Source organism: Dufourea novaeangliae, unplaced genomic scaffold (assembly GCF_001272555.1).
Source record: "Dufourea novaeangliae isolate 0120121106 unplaced genomic scaffold, ASM127255v1 scaffold30, whole genome shotgun sequence".
In the NCBI taxonomy this organism is placed as follows: domain Eukaryota; kingdom Metazoa; phylum Arthropoda; class Insecta; order Hymenoptera; family Halictidae; genus Dufourea; species Dufourea novaeangliae.
In genome coordinates, this window is record NW_015373906.1 from 178,258 (window position 1) to 197,357 (window position 19,100).

At 39.2% G+C, this 19,100-nt stretch overlaps 3 protein-coding genes across 3 annotated transcripts in view; 2 read left to right on the plus strand and 1 right to left on the minus strand.

Moving 5' to 3' along the window:
- Positions 1-5,762, minus strand: part of LOC107193801 (alanine--glyoxylate aminotransferase 2, mitochondrial) — a 10,099-nt gene extending 4,337 nt beyond the window's left edge. Inside the window, exons 1-2 of the mRNA XM_015583307.1 lie at positions 5,759-5,762; positions 5,559-5,621 (exon numbers count right to left, since the gene is read on the minus strand). Coding sequence (XP_015438793.1) covers positions 5,559-5,621; positions 5,759-5,762 — 67 coding nt within the window. The remainder of the gene's footprint in view (positions 1-5,558; positions 5,622-5,758) is intronic.
- Positions 175-3,831, plus strand: LOC107193815 (DNA excision repair protein haywire). The gene is made up of 15 exons (XM_015583326.1): positions 175-348; positions 527-744; positions 829-939; positions 1,016-1,165; positions 1,258-1,428; positions 1,498-1,689; positions 1,750-1,847; positions 1,917-2,023; positions 2,088-2,384; positions 2,455-2,723; positions 2,785-2,949; positions 3,018-3,204; positions 3,279-3,427; positions 3,503-3,619; positions 3,703-3,831. The coding sequence occupies exons 1-15, from the start codon at positions 315-317 to the stop codon at positions 3,829-3,831; spliced, it is 2,394 nt and encodes a 797-aa protein (XP_015438812.1). The 5' UTR covers positions 175-314.
- A 269-nt stretch (positions 5,763-6,031) lies between the features above and the next one.
- Positions 6,032-7,229, plus strand: LOC107193850 (ceramide glucosyltransferase). Its single transcript, XM_015583366.1, has one exon. It carries the CDS (start codon positions 6,032-6,034, stop codon positions 7,226-7,228), a length of 1,197 nt encoding a protein of 398 aa, XP_015438852.1. The 3' UTR covers position 7,229.
- Positions 7,230-19,100: the final 11,871 nt, after the last annotated feature.

A 19,100-nucleotide genomic window follows, 5' to 3' on the forward strand; every position in this document is an offset into this window, starting at 1 on the left:
TAAGTACTATGGTACTTCTGTTCTGTTTTGATCAGTTCTGATTTCTGATTGCGCGTGAAGCTTAGTGACGCTGGTGAGGTGATTGCTCTCGCCCTCTACCATCTAAACGACGAAATAGATGGCAGATCAGATGTAAAATGTAATCATGTAAGTAATTGCACCTGGTGTGCAGTGCAAGTCAGTGCAATAGGGCGAAGGAGTTAAAATCAGCTAAAGTTGTAAACAATTTTAATTTTAATAAATAAATTTAATTTTAATAAATATTTCCGAACGTTCATGATAATATAAAAGAAAAGATTCATCATTCGTAGATAATGGGTCCGCCGAAGCGATTCAAAAAGGATAATGGTAATTCCTCTTAATTTATTTCCTCTTTCGAGGAACACTCTACCTATAACTCTATTATTGAAAAATTATGTGTACGGTCCGTTACATTTGCCATAAATAAATATTTGTAGATGTACATAAGGTTATCTTGCATAAGCTTGAGCATAAATGAAGTGTTGGCAATTGTTCACTTTTGCAGATAGAGGGAAATGGAAAAAGCGTAAAGAAGATCCTGAAGAGTATCTTAACGATGATGACTCTGTAGATGATAATAATGAAGCAGAAGGTGTACCAGATGCAGCTAAAAATGATGTTGAAAAGCAAGATGAAACAGCATTGGAAGATGAATTTGGTGCAAAAGATTATCGTTCTCAAATGATTCTAAAACCTGATTCTGGGTCAAGACCACTGTGGGTGGTATGACATTAACACCGTATTATATCATGTAATCTTACCTTTCAAAGTTTAATATTATAATCTTAGAGAACATTATTTATTTAGGCACCAAATGGACATATCTTCTTGGAGTCTTTTTCACCTGTTTATAAACATGCACATGACTTCTTGATAGCCATTTCAGAACCTGTATGTCGTCCAGAACACATTCATGAGGTAGACTCATCATTGTAGTTATTGAATGTACATAATAGATAAAAAAGAAGTATTAATAAGTTATTTTGCTTTATAGTATAAATTAACTGCTTATTCCTTGTATGCTGCTGTCAGTGTTGGTCTTCAAACCCATGACATTGTAGAATATTTAAAAAGACTTAGTAAAACTAGTATACCTGATGGAATTATAGAGTTTATAAAATTATGTACATTATCATATGGGAAGGTAAGCGGATTGGTGTGTCAGTAACAACGTATGAATAGTTTTATAATGCACTGTCTCTCAAACAATACTTACTCGCTTCAAACGGATTGTAGGTGAAACTGGTGTTAAAGCACAATAAATATTTCGTTGAATCTCCTTATCCTGAAGTATTACAAAAATTATTGAAGGATCCAGTTATTCAGGAGTGTAGATTGAGAAAAAATATAGAAGATGAAAAGGAAGAAATAATAACAAATGTTCAAAGTAAAACAAAGACTCCACAGGTGATCATTTTACATTAACAAAATAGTAATTTGAGAAAATACAGTATGAATTGCTTTTACTTCTTGTAGTTTGGAGCAAAAGCAACTACCAATGTTCCCACTGGAACAACTAAAGTAACTGAGATTCCTACTGATCAAGTTCCTGCAGAAACGATTACAGTTCCAGAAGACATAACTACCTTCTATGATAAAATGGACAAAGAAGATGAAGATGAAGAAGAGGAACAAGAATTAAAAACTGTTAGCTTTGAAGTAAATCAGGTATGAAACTTTTATTTTGTTTCTGAAGCTCTCTTTTGATACAACAAAATTTTGTTTTAGGAAAAAATTGAAATCATACAGAAGAGATGTATAGAACTGGAGTATCCTTTATTAGCAGAATATGATTTCCGTAATGACACCGTGAATCCAGATATAAAGTAAGCATAGTGATAGGGAACTTAAATGAAACAAGAACTTGTGAAAATTGAATAGTGATGTATTTGCAGTATTGACTTAAAACCATCAGCTGTACTTAGACCTTACCAAGAAAAAAGTTTAAGGAAAATGTTCGGAAATGGGCGTGCGAGATCTGGTGTCATTGTTTTACCATGTGGTAAGTAATTGAATCGCTAGTTTCTTGGATTATAAAATTAATAATTGTCATACCTTGTTTACAGGTGCTGGTAAGAGTTTAGTGGGCGTAACAGCCTGTTGTACAGTACGTAAACGTGCGTTAGTATTGTGTAACTCTGGAGTGTCAGTAGAACAATGGAAGCAGCAATTTAAAATGTGGTCTACAGCTGACGATTCGATGATCTGTCGATTTACGAGCGAGGCTAAAGACAAACCTATGGGCTGTGGAATTTTAATCACTACATATTCTATGATTACACATACTCAGAAACGTTCGTGGGAAGCTGAACAAACCATGCGGTGGCTTCAGGAACAAGAATGGGGAATCATGGTTCTGGATGGTAATCACCACCTGTAATGTACAGAACTGTTACTTAATTGAATTTAGCAAATACATGTCGAAATTTTCAGAGGTACACACAATACCGGCAAAAATGTTCAGAAGAGTTTTAACTATTGTTCAGTCTCATTGTAAATTGGGTTTAACTGCAACTTTGCTTCGAGAAGACGACAAAATTGCTGATCTGAATTTTCTCATTGGTCCTAAACTGTATGAGGCCAACTGGTTGGAACTGCAGAAAAGAGGCTTCATTGCAAGAGTGCAGTGCGCCGAAGTTTGGTGTCCTATGACTCCAGAATTTTACAGAGAATACCTTGGTTGTAAAATGAGTAAAAAGTTGGTGAGTAATTTCATATATTTAATATAATACGGCGTCATTTTTAATTACTTTTTATTTATAGTTACTCTACGTGATGAATCCTAACAAATTTCGTTGTTGCCAATATTTGATACGGTACCACGAAAGGCGTGGTGATAAGACTATTGTATTCTCGGATAACGTTTTCGCATTGAAGCATTACGCCATTAAAATGAATAAACCTTACATCTATGGTCCGACTAGCCAAGTAAGTAAAATAATGATGAAATTTCACTAATTGCGAACTCGATACTAAAGTGGTCATATTAATTTCAGAGTGAACGAATACAAATTTTGCAAAACTTCAAGTTTAATACCAAAGTAAACACCATATTCGTGAGTAAAGTGGCCGATACATCTTTCGATCTACCGGAAGCTAATGTCTTGATTCAAATATCTTCGCATGGTGGTTCTCGACGTCAGGAAGCTCAACGATTGGGTAGAATTTTAAGGGCCAAAAAAGGTATCCATCGCCCACATTGAAGGATTATCCCACTTAAAACGAATAGAATTTGACGTTAAAATTTTATCTTTTAGGAGCTATTGCAGAGGAGTACAATGCATTTTTTTACACATTAGTCTCGCAGGATACAATGGAAATGAATTATTCACGGAAACGTCAACGCTTCCTTGTGAACCAAGGTTATGCTTATAAAGTTATTACAAAACTTGCAGGAATGGATGAGGTACGCGCTGTGTTGCTAAGGAATTAATAAATTTTATATCGAATGTTTAAAATCTTCTTTTCCTTGCTTAAATAGGAGCCAGATCTGATGTATGGAACTCGAGAAGAACAGGGACATTTATTGCAACAAGTTCTGTCTGCTAGTGACATGGATGCAGACGAAGAAAGAATACCTGGAGAAGGACCTAGACCTGTAAGATCTGTTACATTAACTGGGTGCTTAAATAAATGCATTTTATACACATTGTTTTCATTCTATTTAAATTATTGTCTCAGATCATACGTAAGGCTGGTAACATGACATCGATGTCTGGCGCTGATGATGCAGTTTACTACGAGTATAGGAAAGCTCCCGGTTCATCTACCGCAAACAAACATCCGTTGTTTAAAAAGTTCAGGGCGTAACGTTTTTTTTTTAATAGCATGTGTACATAAATGTATTCCTTAGTTGGTGTTAATTGCGTAAATGGTAGAAAGTAATTGTTTGTATATTTAAATTTTGTATACATTTCATATGGAACGATACATTGTGATCGAAATTTCAATGGTATTTTGTTTCCTTAATACTGCTATTGGAAAAGTTGTTACTAGAACGCATTTTTTGAATACGATAATGAATAGTCCGCGCCGTCTATAACAAGCATTTCATACTTCTTAACTCGATGTAAACTTAATACGGTCTCTCGTACGATTTACGTGACAGATATTTCCGATAAATTTATTAGCACAAAGCGATAATAGTTTCGAACCTGTAACAGAGATTGCCGCTCAGTTTGTTGAATGTAGCCTAACTAAATATGTAGAAAATTTTCAATCCGCGTATATTTGTCATGTATATATTAACAGGAAAATATTAAAATTTCCTAGCTATTAATCCAAGTGAGCTTAATATTAGGTGTTAGTAAGGTTTTCAATAGTAATTTTAAAATGTCTCGCAATAAAATACATTTTAAAGATAAACCTAAAACTCACGACTCGTAGTCAACGCTACAATTTTTACTCACTTATTGGACACATATTTAGTTTTAACGTGGAGATTTTTTCCACTGTTTACTCGGTTAATATTTCCTTCCGGTCTAATTTCGTAACTTCAATTTTATGTAAGTATAGACTTCGAAAAACACGATAATCAACGCGCGTAAGTAATTGTATCTCAGATAATGGAAAGTACAGTTTTCCACTAGCGAAAGACACACGTTAACGCTGATTAGAGCATTGACGCATATTCGTTGTTGTAGCACGTTCAGATTTCAGTTCCTTCATAAAAGGAACGGTTACGCGCGCCAGACGCCAGACGTTAGTTGGCTGCGACGGCCGATGACGCGTTTACTCTGAACATAGTCACAAATTGGCCGTGCGAACTGCCGGCTGTCACATGCAGAGCCAGTTATCCAGTCAACGTTTGGCGGTGCATCGTTTCATATCGCGAAGTACGTTCGGATTTGTTGATCTGTTGTTTTTCTTACCCATCGCGACTGAATATTTCTCCCGTGATACAGTCGATACATTCGATACATTCGACGAGAAGTACGGCCTTCAAATATGACATGCATCGACATGGGACGCCAGTGCCGTAGTTGCGAGCAAGCTAGAACAGGACAGGTTCGTGTAGGCGCATCATCGTTATGAAAGGAACCTAGTTTGTCCTGTTTGACATAACCGTGTTGTATCGTGTAGAAGAAGGAACACACAAATCTGCAACGTATCGAGCGCGAAGAAACAAACGCATTTCATATTCTGTCAGCAGTAACAGGAACAAACTGACGTCTGGATAAAATATATCAGTCAGATCCAGGGGAGAAAAAGTTGGTGTGGTGCGGCATTGTTCGAGGGACCGTCGCGAGGGTAGAAGAGCAAGTAACGAGGTTCGCCGCGTCGTAGTCAAGAGGGGCGAAATTCAATGCATTGGTGAAAATTGGGGAGCATCGTGTGTCGGCGGTGGCTGCATCACGCTAAGAGGGTGCTATCCTTGGTGTGTGTGTGTGTGTGTGTGTTGTGTGTGTGTATATATGTGTGTATATGACAGTGATTGGTGAATATAGACGATCCTTGTTCTTTTTAAACGAAAGTGAAAGAAAACGAGAGAGCGAGAGAAAAAACGAAAAAAGAGACAGAGGGTAGAGGTAGAGATAGGGAGCTATACCGTCGGCAGCGTGCCGGCGTTTCGAGTGGCTGTGAGCCCGTGGACGGCCACCCTACCGCGAGGCAAGCTATCGCGTGAATGTATTGGAAGCGGTGGCCGCGTCGTCTCCGTCGTCTCCGTCGTCGCCGTCGTCGTTGTGATCGCCGTGAAAACGGTGCTACACCGTGGAGGTTGTCGAAAATTCAGCACCCATGGACTTGTCTGGAACAATGCCACGGCACGTATCGTGATCGCGGCACGACGGTAACGTCGAGGATGCCGCGAGCATTGTTTTCATCGGACGGAAGGATGGCGAGTATTCAGATCGTCGATGGGTTCGACAGGCAGGAGAGGAGGATCGAATAATAAATCGCGACAACAAGGAGACTGCGAAGGAGGTGCGAGTCTGGAGAGCCCCTCGCCCCCTCCACCTCACCGACCGGAGGTTAGACCTCCGTGAGATACAAGGTTTCTCGCTCGAAGATGAACTCCATGGTATATACCCTCTATGGGTTTGCGATATTCTTCATGATATTCTGGTCGGTACTGTGGATCCTTCATGTGCTGGCATTGATAGCCGGTCGCTGGAAGCTGCACCGTAAAGTCACTCAAGTACCAACCTATGAGACACCGTTGCCCGGCGTGTCGATTATAAAACCGTTGATGGGCGTCGATCCGAATCTGTTTAATAACTTGGAGACCTTTTTCACCATGGAATATCCTCGTTACGAGCTACTGTTCTGCGTGGAGGACGACTCGGATCCGGTGTTGATGTTGGTGCGTAAGTTGATCGAAAAATATCCGGAGGTGGACGCGAGACTGTTTATCGGCGGTCGTAACGTGGGCGTAAATCCTAAAATCAACAATATGCAACCGGCATACGAGGCGGCCAAACATGAGTTCGTGTTGATCAGTGACAGTGGTATCAAAATGAAAGAGGACACGTTATTGGATATGGTCAATTATATGACCGACAACGTCGCGTTAGTGCATCAAATGCCGTTTACCTGTGATCGCGAGGGTTTCGCCGCCGCGTACGAGAAAATCTTTTTCGGTACTGTACAGTCGCGTATGTACCTAGCCGCCGATTTACTTAGAATAAACTGTCACACGGGAATGTCAGCTTTGTTAAGGAAAGCGTCCCTGGACGAGGTGGGCGGTTTGAAAACGTTCGGTGTATATCTTGCCGAAGATTTTTTCTACGCGAAGTCGTTGACCGACCGCGGTTGGCGCATCACGGTGTCCTCACAGCCGGCGTTGCAAAACAGCGGGAACTGCGAACTGCATTCCTTCCAGGCGAGGTTACGAAGGTGGGCGAAGCTTAGAGTGGCGATGCTGCCTACAATGATCGTACTGGAGCCGTTGAGCGAGTGCTTAGTGTTAGGTGCCTGTGCTTCCTGGGCGGCAAGCGTACTGTTCGAGTGGGACTCGCTTGTTTTCTATTTAGTACATATACTGTTGTGGTTTATGTTCGACTGGACGCTGTTATGCGTCGTGCAGAACGGTCCGTTGCCGTTCAACAAATTGGAGTTCGTTTGTGGATGGTTGCTCAGCGAGATAACCAGGCCCTATCTTTTCCTTCAGGCGGTACTAGATCCTCTGATACAGTGGCGGTCGCGCGTTTACAAGCTCAGGTGGGGCGGTGTCGCGGAAGAAGTTAAGGCGAAAGTTAAATACTAAAAACGACCACGAAGGAAACTCAATTTCCGCTTTCTGTCTATCTTTGCCTATAGTCCTTTCTTTTTTAATATAATTAACACATTGTGGACCATGGTACGCTTATCGACAAACTTTTACCTGCAAAATAGATATTTAAGAAATACAGTATTAATATTATCTTCGATTTTATAGTGGTAGAAGGAGGAGGGCGGGAGAATGAACTATTCACTTTTTGCTACCGATCTTGTACCTAACGATAGAATTTTAAATGACATCTTGAGAATGGATTATGTTCGTCATTGTAGGTGGTCCACAATGCGTTAAGATCTCGACATGACCATATTTACAAAATTCCAATACGAGACAGTCTAAATTTGATCTCTAATACCCTTACAATCGGAAATTTCGTAGAATTCTTTTCAAATTTTCCTTTCGAATTGTTATTATTATTATAATAACGTAGAAAATACGTAGGCTCGAATAACTACGCCGTTAAAATCAAAATGCTACCTACAGGCACAGAATGATCGGGAATAACGTTATCTACACCCGGTAGCTATAACACTCGTTGAGTTCAAATTTTAAGAACAGTTGAACACGGTTCGCACGCAAACAACACGGGGCTTCATTTCTAATTCCAACGATTCTCCGACGTTTACGTCGGATTCGTACACGAAAGTGTGACGATCTTTGAGGAAACAAACTAAATTTATGTTGTTAATCACTCGTATTACTCGGTTTCACTTCGGTGTCGCGCAATATTCACTTATCGCTTCGAGTAATGAGGAAACAGTCTAATTCCACATTTAAATTTTATCTGTAGCGTATCCTACGGTGATTCGGGAGAACAAACGAAGTAACATAAAAGAAAATAAAATGCCAAAACTGTTGTTTGTTGGTCGCGTGCCGCGTTTATCTTTATTAACACATATTCGAGGCAACGTGTTTTGGTGTTCGCCGCGTTAATGCTCCACCGTATACTGTCCGCGTGACGTGTGTGTGTATGTGTGTGTGTGTGTGTGTGTGACAACATACCGCACACCGGCAACCTTTTTTGCAGTCGTTCCGAAGAACTCTGAACATTTCACATAAGCCTACAAGTATTTATTGTATATTTATTGATTAATTTATATTTATTAATTAATTTTACAAGTATTTATTTTATATTTTAATTATATATATAACAATGAAAAAAGGAATAATACAAATTCATTAAGTGGAAGGTGTTGTCAAGTCTGAACTGTCTTGTACAATCTGAGGCGTTTGGTCATGTTCATCAATTTCAATATCCATCGTACAACAGCGTGGTTGTTTTTTTTATAACATCCAATATATTTGCTATTACGATATGCTTGTACTATATTAGGAGATAACAAAATACGCGCCGTATACGCACGATACACACGCGCGCGCGCGCACACACGTCCACACACACACACACACACACACACACACACACACCGCGCGCGTGCGCGCGTAAAAGCCACAAATAATGCGGGAATGTTACCATGGACTGTGCATTTACATAGATGCACGTGTCTTACGTAGATATGGCAATCATGCGACACGCAGAGGAACGCACGTGCGATCACGGTTTTCAATTATGCGACATATACATATAGGTACTATCTTTGCCAGCTCGTGACAATGTATTCATTGATCGTGCAATGTTTTTTTCCTAGGCGTATCTCTCTTTTTATCTACGGTAGGATATATAAGCGAATAATGGAGTTATTAATATTTTCATTCATTTGGGTGGATTGGTGTGTGTGTGTGTGTGTGTGAGTGGGGGGGGGGGTGGGGGCTGTGAATAAGTTCGACCTTAAAGTCCCTTAACACCGTTACAGTATAATTTATGAGTTCTAAAATGAAGCGATTCCCTTGCGAAAACAGTTGCGAAGATACCTTAGTCGGTTTTACATCTTGGTGACCCCAGTGTCGCCATCATTCGTGAAGTATTTATTTCGCTTATCGGTGTAATATACATAGTTATATGTATATACTCTTTGTTGCTTCAACTTTCCGTTCAGTGTCCACTTTTTCCCCTCATTACGTTAGTCTCAAGTAATCGGCTGGTCTCTTAAAATGAACGAGGTGACAAATATTATTAAATCTACCTTTTCGTCTGAAGTAATCGAAGTTTCAGGAAGAAAGTAGCCGTATGAATTGCGTTTGTGGCACGAAGCGCATTGTTTTCCTGTATCGCTCTTGTGAACTGATAAAATCGGGTGAAAGTGGTATTCGCTAGTGGTATTGCTGAAAACAGAAATACGCGGGGCAACGAATCTGCATAGATGGCGCTGCGGGCGCATCCGCATTTAAATTTACTCTATCACGAAGATACCGGCGCTTTATTGAAATCCACGATCGTTCGCGTACCAAAAGGGAACGTTTTGAAGTGTTTCATGGAATGTTTTCGGAATTTGTATTTTTCAAAACAATTTTCGTAGTTGTGCAGTTAAATTTTTTGTTACGTTTGCACGATTTCGATCAGAAATGTCGATGTGAATTACGACGAAAATTTATCAGTGGCTCCTGTATTTCTTGTATGTTTGTGGGTAACGTACAACGGGTGATCATGCGGTGAACGATATTATATCGTACCCAGAGAAACATGCAGAGTATGTATTTTCTAGAAACTAGAAAATAACGTTTTGTCTGTGAGGAATATTACAATTTTATTCAAATTTCGTTTATAATTGTTTTACGTTAGAAGGTCAAATCTAGTCCATGGTAATTCGATATGATACGAGCGTCTGTGCGGTACGAGCTTACCTCTCGCGATACACAAATGTTCCATGTTGTTTTATTACATTCCACGTCGCGTGCATATCGCGACGATCGCGATTTGACCCTTGTTTTGAAACGAAACCAACGACTGACTAGTCCTTTTCTGCCTTCGGGGTGAGAGGGTGGGGGGAGGGGGGGATTATCTTGTCTTCTGACTGATGTTTCTTCTTATATATATTTTTTTTCTTATAAAGGTCGCGTAATTGTAATATGTATTTCCATTGTTCACGAGAACGAATTCGTGCCATTCGATTGGAATTCAAGCAACGGACTTATTTTATGCGATGTCCGACACCGATATGATCTTCCTGGGTTCTTCTTCTGCCGTGTTATTCGCATTATTGGACAACAAAAGGAACGATCGGGATGCAAGAATAGCGGGAAAAATGTATTAGCGGTGTGTTCTGAATTGTTATTTACGTTTTTAACGGTCGAATCAATAATATAATGATTAACCAGATTTTTGTTCTTGGTATTATTATGCAGTATAAATCAATGCATTCGCAAGTGGAGAAACAGCGTTTGTATTGTAACGGTACACGTGATAAAAAATTGTACATAATGTTTTTTTTTATTTCTATGTTAAAATAAACGATTTTTATATCCGGAAGCTCGTATCAAAAAATGCTCTTCAAGTCGAAATTCCCGTACCTCCCCCTTTCTATTAGTCATTATTCGAGATTAATTTATTTCAACGAAATGATTCGTTTTAGATTTAATATAAATTGTCTATAAAAATTGTTCTCGTTATCACGAAGAGGTCGATTTTTTCCCCTTCTTCTTTTCGTCTCTTTTAAGATACATGATGCGCGACGTCTTAAGATCAGTTGCGGGAAAGTTGCGGATTCAGTAAGTTCTCTGTGTCGAGCGGTAGCGCTTCACGAGAAAAGTGAATCTAAAGCTTTCGAACCCTGATACACTTTTGTCGGTCGAGTGGTAAACAAATCGAGATATTTAAGAGGCTCTGTCGTTCGTTTAACAAGCACAACCAGCAATTCGTTAAGTTGTCCCCACGCATCGGTGCTGTTTGCCGCGCGCGCGCACCTAACCTTACTGCATTGGGAAATCTACATCAGCGACGTACAGACACGAACGCACATACCGTGAAGAGAAGTGTATTTACATTTCACCAGTACGTATAATAATACGAATATACCGATGTTGGTCTCATGTCGTTCTTGTGGCTTGTTGTGGCTGTGGGACTGTTGAATGGGCGATGGCCTTTATACTGACGTGAATTACGAAGGGGATTGGAGAAATTACAAGTAACGGATAAATGAACACTCGAACAGTATTTCAACAACACTGTTATGTAAAACAGTATAGACATTTTTTGAAGATACAGATGTTACGCCGCGTACTAGTACTAGTATTTACAAAAAAATATGAGGGGAAAGTTTTATTTGGTTTTATAAAGGAGCAAAGACTACGATAAGCAATAATTTTTCTCATGGTCATATTTTTTGAAATATCAAGGTTTTCGATGTTTTTTTAAATGGGATTACATATTTTTATCAGCGTGACGTAATAGTTGAGATCAAGACCAATCCAGTGATCTATAATAGTGTGACAACTGTGGCGAAATATCACGAGACATTTTTAACAAATTGTGTCGCAACGAAAGAAGTCCTATTATCATTAAGGCAAAGTGCGTATATGCAGAAAATTGACAAATGACTTTACTGAGGTATGTTAGTGAAAAAATGAGTCACTTGATGGAAAACTAGGTGATTGAAAACATCGTAAAATTTTAAAAGACAGTTTGCAACATTTCTTCATTCATTTTCTATATTATCACAATTGAAAAACAAAGTGTTATCGCGTATGTATATAGCTAAATTACTTATTTTGATTAATAAAAATAGTTTCGAAGAGTAACACCAAGGTATTTCACAGGTGTATCATCATGCGCCAGAGCAGTATCAACTTGTCCCCCCAGTGGGTAAATTGATACATTTTGATTTCATGAAACCAACAGTTTATTCATTTATTTTATATGTATTTTCTTGAATTTTCAAAGTATATTTTAGCATATTTGTTACTAAGTAATTAATTCGAATAAAAATGATAAACATCGAAAATTGGAAAGCGTATCAATTTGTCCGGGTTTCCCCCAACAGAGCAACACTCATTAATGTTTCCAATAATTATACAAAACATATATTAGTTATCGATGCTTTAGAAATTCTTATACCCGTGTTCAATAACACGCCACTCGTATCAGGTTCTTGGTAATCGTTTCATCGTAGATTAAGTTTATCGAGTAGCTTTATCGCCCGTATTTTTCGAATACAACCGACTCTCTTTTTCCCGGTAATTTATCGATCACTTTTACGCGATACCATGCCCGATTACACCTTGAATCATAGTACCAGCAGTTTCTGCAAAAAAAAAGGTAAAAAGAGAAGCTATGGACATCCTATTTCATAATGCAGCCGTGACGCGCTGTTAGCAGGCAATATCCTTGGCTCTGCGTGCACAGATCGTTCTTTGTGTGTTCCTCCGTCACGTTGTTCGAAGAGTATGCTTGTCCTCCGAACCTTTCTGTATTCGACCATGTTCCGATAAACACCTATCTGACTGGTTCTTTGAATCAACGATAACATTAGGAATTTGGGCATCTCACTCCGTGTTTACCGTTTCGGAGTTTTCCCCGTTCGAGTTGCTCGAGTCCTAGGGAGAAACGATCTGCATTATCTGCGATTCAACTTCGCCCGTTGCTATTTATCAACCCTTTTATCGGCTGGAACCTGAGAAGTGAGTCCTACCAATTTCCAGGCCTGAATTAAGATTTTCGAAGTCTGGGGCTATCAAACCTTTGAGGGCTTCCTTGATTGAAAAGGGGGGGCGGGGGTACGCTATCTGTAGCTTTCATTCCAAGGATGCTTCGTTATATTTGAATAACTTTCGTGCGGTTTCTAATTATTTTAAAGGAGATACAGTAAACAAAATTTCGTTCAATTATTTTGTGACATAAATGGAAAATTTAGAATGGGGCCCGAGTTGATCTGGCTCTCTCACAAGATGCGCGAATTCTCCATCAGTTGGGCGTCATTATACAAATTCCTCTAACGACAAGAACGAGGATGGGCCATAGGAGGGACGTATGGTCGAAATGATTTTACTGGACCCGGATTTAAAGCATAGAAACTGGTGAATAAGAGGAAAGAAAATAGGTGCTAGGGCATTTGGAAGCTAATCTCTGTGATTATTTACGGAGAGGTCACTTCGAATTGTAGAATTCCATCGGAGGAATAAGAAAGTCTTAATTAAAAGTATAAATTATTGTTTTAAAATGGGTGGTTTAGATCGGAGCACATTCTTTTCGTCGTGACGCGACGTGTCGGTTCGAAGAATTGCTAACAAGTCGACGAACGTATTTCGGTATCAAGGTGCTTCTGATTAATATAAACGGAAATGCCAATCATCGGGATTTTAATATAAACTGAATATCGGCTGTGTGATTCACAATTTTTCTTCGAACAAGAAAACAACGATGACACACGCAGGCTCGTTAACCGGATGAGCATCCTCCAGGTTCGAACGTAAATCGTATCGTTTGATTTGCGTCCGCGAAATGTGTAACTGCGTGTGTAATTAAAAACGGCATAATCTCATGTTGCTCGCGAAGAAAATCACACACATATTCGCATTGTATGCACGATGACTAGTATGTGTAACTACATAGTATGGTTATCTCGTTCGAATTCTCCCAGATATTTCTGTACAGTTGAAAACACGACCCGTCCAATCTATGTAGTTTAATCACGTTTCGTCCACATTTGAATTTTCCACATTTAAAAGTCCTCTTTCGATAAATGGAAATTATAATATATTGCATACGTTCACAGGGTTGGCGGAATAAAGACAGCCGGGACAAACCAAAACAAGCTGCCGCATAAATTCTTTACTAACGATGTACAATATCTACCCCTCGGCCTATGCCCATATACATGTCCGCAATTACATACGCTCACGCACACTTTAACCGGTACGATCAGAGACCGAGCTAGCTAAGGACAAATCGAACCGTGTTCAGTGTTATTGCGTAACCGAATATTGCATGTACGTGTGATTTGTTTTTTTCTCGTTCAGTAGAAACGTTTCTGCAATTCATATGTCTCTCGGTGTTCGAAAGTTGTAGGGGATTTAAGAAAATAAGTTTATATGACTTTGTCATGTTGCCCGTAAAAAGCAGTGAAATTTTTGTCTACTTTCATTGTTTCTATATACACACACTATATATGAGAAAGGCCACTGGTTAATTAGTAACATCAACACCCTCTACAGTCCACAATCTATAGATTTCATCTCTAATGCTTATCGTTGATGGTCAGGCCTTCGATTATTGTTCTCGGCACTGTACGCGTCAGAGATGGGCACAATTTCATTCGAATAATACCTACACGGTGAAAGGCAGCAGTAGCGAACTAGGAATGGAATTCTGAAATGGTACGGAGCCTTCTGACGTCCCCGAAGCATGGGACAGAAAATTACATTGCATGTTATGTAGGTCTATTCTTATATCTCGTCTGTGATTGAAGTTCAGATGCAAATCCCTGACAAGGAACATCCGCGAGAAGCGTGTCCCAGCCACAAATTGAACTCTTCCTCCTGCCTCTAATGCCGGGGCCACACTTAGCCAAAACATAAAAGGTCGCTTCCAGAGCGTGTGTGTCAAGATTGAGAGGACCACTTTGATCTGAATTGCCCTCCGCTATAAATACGGTGCGCAACGAGTGTTTAACCTTGTAACCTTCGTTGACGCGATGCCAAAACTCCTTTCTCAAATTCTAGCCGGTGTTGTTTCGCTCTGTCACGTTCCAGAATTACTCCTCCTTCCGTGCAACCTCTCGATTCGTGATAATCGTGACATGGGACGAGTCTGGACGACCTATCGATATGACTTTGTATGCCTAAATTCGCCTCGACAATGTTCCACGGAGTATGGATAAATCAAATTTTACCCACATACGTGCATTAAGATGTAAAAATATACGGTACGACGTAATGTTTCACGAATAATGTTTTTGAACGTTACACAGCAATATACCGGGTCGTTCGGAAAGCTTGTTTGCGTTTTGGGAACCTCCAGTGTTTTTGTCACCTTTTTACCGGACGAATGGAAAAATCGTGTGGTCTGTGAACAGGTATTTATACATATAAATATGTACTATTTTTCAGGTGTTAATTGAATGTATCTGTTGCACAGGTTACAGGCTTTCTTTTGTTGTTCTTCGTTTTCACAAAGTTACTTTTCATTACATTCTATGAAACTTGTAAAACAAAAAAGGTACACTACTTCGACTGGAAAAATTTCATAGCATCCACCCGATTAATTGGACCTTGCTACACGAGACAATTATTCCTTCAGATCGCTAGAATATTCTGTATCAAGGAAAAACGTCGAAATCAAAATCCATCTGGAAATAGGTAGTTTCACTTTCGCCAAAACAATCGAAGTTATACGTCGTTGGTTGAAAAGTAAAAAGAAATTGTAAAAAGTAATATGTAAATACGAATAGGATACATCAGCTGAAAAATATGTATAGATTATACTTCTGCCCTTGAAAACGCAACGAACTTTTCGAACATTATATCGTAGAAGACGTTTTACACAATAAAATTACCAACGTGACAGATAAGTACATATTCGAAAGTTATTAAATAGATGTTCTTGATCCGGTCGAAGTTTGCTCTACTCGATAGTGTCGTTCTATCTCCGTCGTCGCTGGAGGCCGTTGTCTGTGATTCGTCACCTGTTATACATGTGGTGCCCAGACAATAACGCCAGTTGCGAAGCTACATGCTGATAATCTTGCTCCACCATGATTCATTTGCGTCAGATGACTCATTCCGGCTAACACGCCGCTCGTATGAGCCGTTGATACTTAAGAAACGATCGCATCTGTGAATCTCTCGAACGAAGCACGTCGCGTGTCACATACTTAGTATTAGTATCACATACTAGTGTCGTGATTTCTTTCCCATCGTTACGAGTGTGCGCGCCTGTGTGTGTCCCCCGCACGTTCATTCGCCGCGTTAATTCTTTCGGAATAAAGTCCCCAGGCAACTTCTAACATTCGCTGTAACGGCACACCAAAAGTTTCACACACAGGAGAAGCAGTGTATCTTCGTGACTGTTTCCCCAATCACTGTAACCTTTGTAACCTGTATATGCACGTGTACCCTTCTCGGCGGAGAATCGTTTATGTAACCGCCGTAATTATCACAGACAAAACACGTTTATCATGCTTTACTTAACCGCGTGCAAGTATTCACGCGTGGAACACGCCTGAGAACGGTTATTATTCAGACAGACACGAACCGTAATGAATGGTAATAATAATGCTTCAATTAGAGGCGAGAGTTCCGTAATTACTCTGTGTTTGTTTTTCATTTTTCGTCTGTCATCCGGCGAAGCGTTCACGGAATGTAAGTCGATAGGTCAATAAAGACATTTGAAATATCTGTGTACTGTTTACATGACAGAGCAGAGAAGCAGAGGGACTATACTATACATATTATTCGTCGAGAAGCATATACAATATGTATATGTAACACGACACAACGACAACAACGTCACTAATCGAAGTCTTACAGTGAGGTGAATCGGCTCCTACATAGGGTAGGGTCTGTCTGTTTGTTTGGTGAGGGTAAAGGGGGCAGCGAAATTGGACGATACTCAGTTGCAAGGTGACCTGTCGCGTATGTGCACCTGTGCACGGTTTCGAAGGAGGCCGTTTATGGAGAAGAATCGTTTAGTCGTGATTCTTGGTGGAAACCGGGTGTGTGAATCGAAATTATTAAGTGACACTGTGACCTCAGTGAGATTATATAGATTTTGAATATTTATACGCGCAACTTTCACCATTCTTGGGTTTCGAGTTCCAAATGAATTGTACGATTGTCGTGTGTTTGGATATCTGGGTGTAAGAAAACGAATAGGAATTAATGGAGATAATAGAATTCGTGATAATAGGTATGACAACCTTGAGATCGGAGGAAATTCAGGCCTAGAAGACCTTTGAACAAAATATCAGTGATTGTGCGTGTTTAGAATTGTTTCAACCAAAGTTTGAATAGGCGAATTTCGTGATATTCCGTTTATTAAAATAGGATTACGAGTTAAAAATTCGGTTTTCTGTTTTCGAAGCTTCAGATTGGAATATAAAACCATATGATAATCCATTTGTTCGAGCTGTAAAGTTGAAAATTCTTAATGAGAAAATCGTTAAATGCTAACCTTAAATTATGAGCACGATTCTCGTTCAAATAATAGTTTCGCGTGGAAACGATTAAACGATTAGCACGTGAACATAGATTGAGCATCTCTGTGGAAACCTAGAACGCTCAGAGAATGTAATAATGTTTTCTCGACTGATAGATTGTGAACTCACGATTAACGGAACATTTGTAAAACTTTGCAGATGAGTAAAACGAATGAATTTATTTAATGGCTAAGTGGAAGTTTGTCAGACGTAGAGGTGCTCTATTGATTCAGGACTGACTGGAAAATTGCTCGTCCAACAATTATTTACTGGAGACGAGCGTTTTCATTGAGGAATCGAAGCGACAGTCACCTAAAATCCTTGACGTAGTGACATTTCTTTTTGTCTCGGTTCCAATATCGCGATCCACTTGATTCCGCGATCAGCAATAAAAGAGCAGTTAACGTGTCTATTTAGTGAAGATTTATCAATTTGAGCTGTGAGAGATATGTTTATAATTGGGGGCGGGGGGGGGGGCGTTCTTTTTCGAAAATGGTATGCAATAATTGTCTATAGTTATCTAAGGAAGAATTTAAATAATATATCGAAGTTTGATATATGGAAAGGCAACGAGTGGGCAAAGGGAAAATGCAATGAAACACATACACACACAAGCGTGGACCGATCGTACGTGCGTACTTCTTAATTTAGAACCAATCTCGTATCTAACTTGTGTAATCGATATGTATTGAAAAAATACGTGGCTGTTTATCACAGAAATCTGAATAAGAGAAAAGTGTCTTTCATTGAGTAAGAGAATTTTTAATTAAGAATACAAATAATGGATTTCGGTGACCATGGGATAAATTCAACAGGAAAGTGTATATACGGCGTCGATGTACGACGGAATTATGCTTCGTGTTCATGGTCGTTTGGTTATTTCGAGTCCATTTAACCGGTACCGTTACGGACCAAGCTACCGATTATTTAAGAATAACTATCGCCGTTTTCTCTAACGTATAACTAGAAAAATTAACCAAAAGAGTTGTTGTTATTCGAATAAATCTGTTTTTATCTTTAATTTGCTATCAACAAAAGTACAGAAATAGTAACACAATTGAATTATAATTTAATGTTTAAGGTAAGAAGTGCTAAGGAAGCAATTTCTGATCACTTGAATAGTACATCTGTAGGTATCTCAATCTATAGAAATTTAACGTATACAATTCAAAATAGTTAATAATTATTTAGTACATTGTTTTGGAAAAAACCTTTATTATTATAGCTGGTTGAGCGCGCAGCGGCAGCCATGTTTGGCCGATTCTTTTTCTCCTACATTATAATGAACATATTACACACATGGTTATGTATGTACTAAACTGGTGATCAGGAATTGAATTCGGATCAGGAACTGTTCAGGAACTGTGATAGAATTTCCGCGCCTTATGTAACATATGTCATCGCGTACACGTCGCGCGGGCGCTGCGTCCGCCACCACAGGCAGAAACACACACGATATACGTTCTAATCCGTTCATTCTACCCGATGGGTGTGTGAAGTAATCGAGGGGATACCGTATGTGCAGCTGGCAATAATAAAATGGATATGAAACAGGCAGCCTTTTTCCGTAACGCGACGCAATGACATATCTATGACATATATAACATATCTGGGATTCGTAATTCGTTCTTTTCATTTCTTGCTCGTTTCTATATAAAAACACATTGGACATGTTATATAGTAATTAATATATAATATTGGTATTGATATTATTGGTCAATGTCATTAATAATATGAATATCTTAATATTATATGAATGTATATATAGGCGTGAACATCAAAGACTTACCGTCGCTTTTTACTTAAGTCTGTTTCCCGCTTCTAGAGGAAGA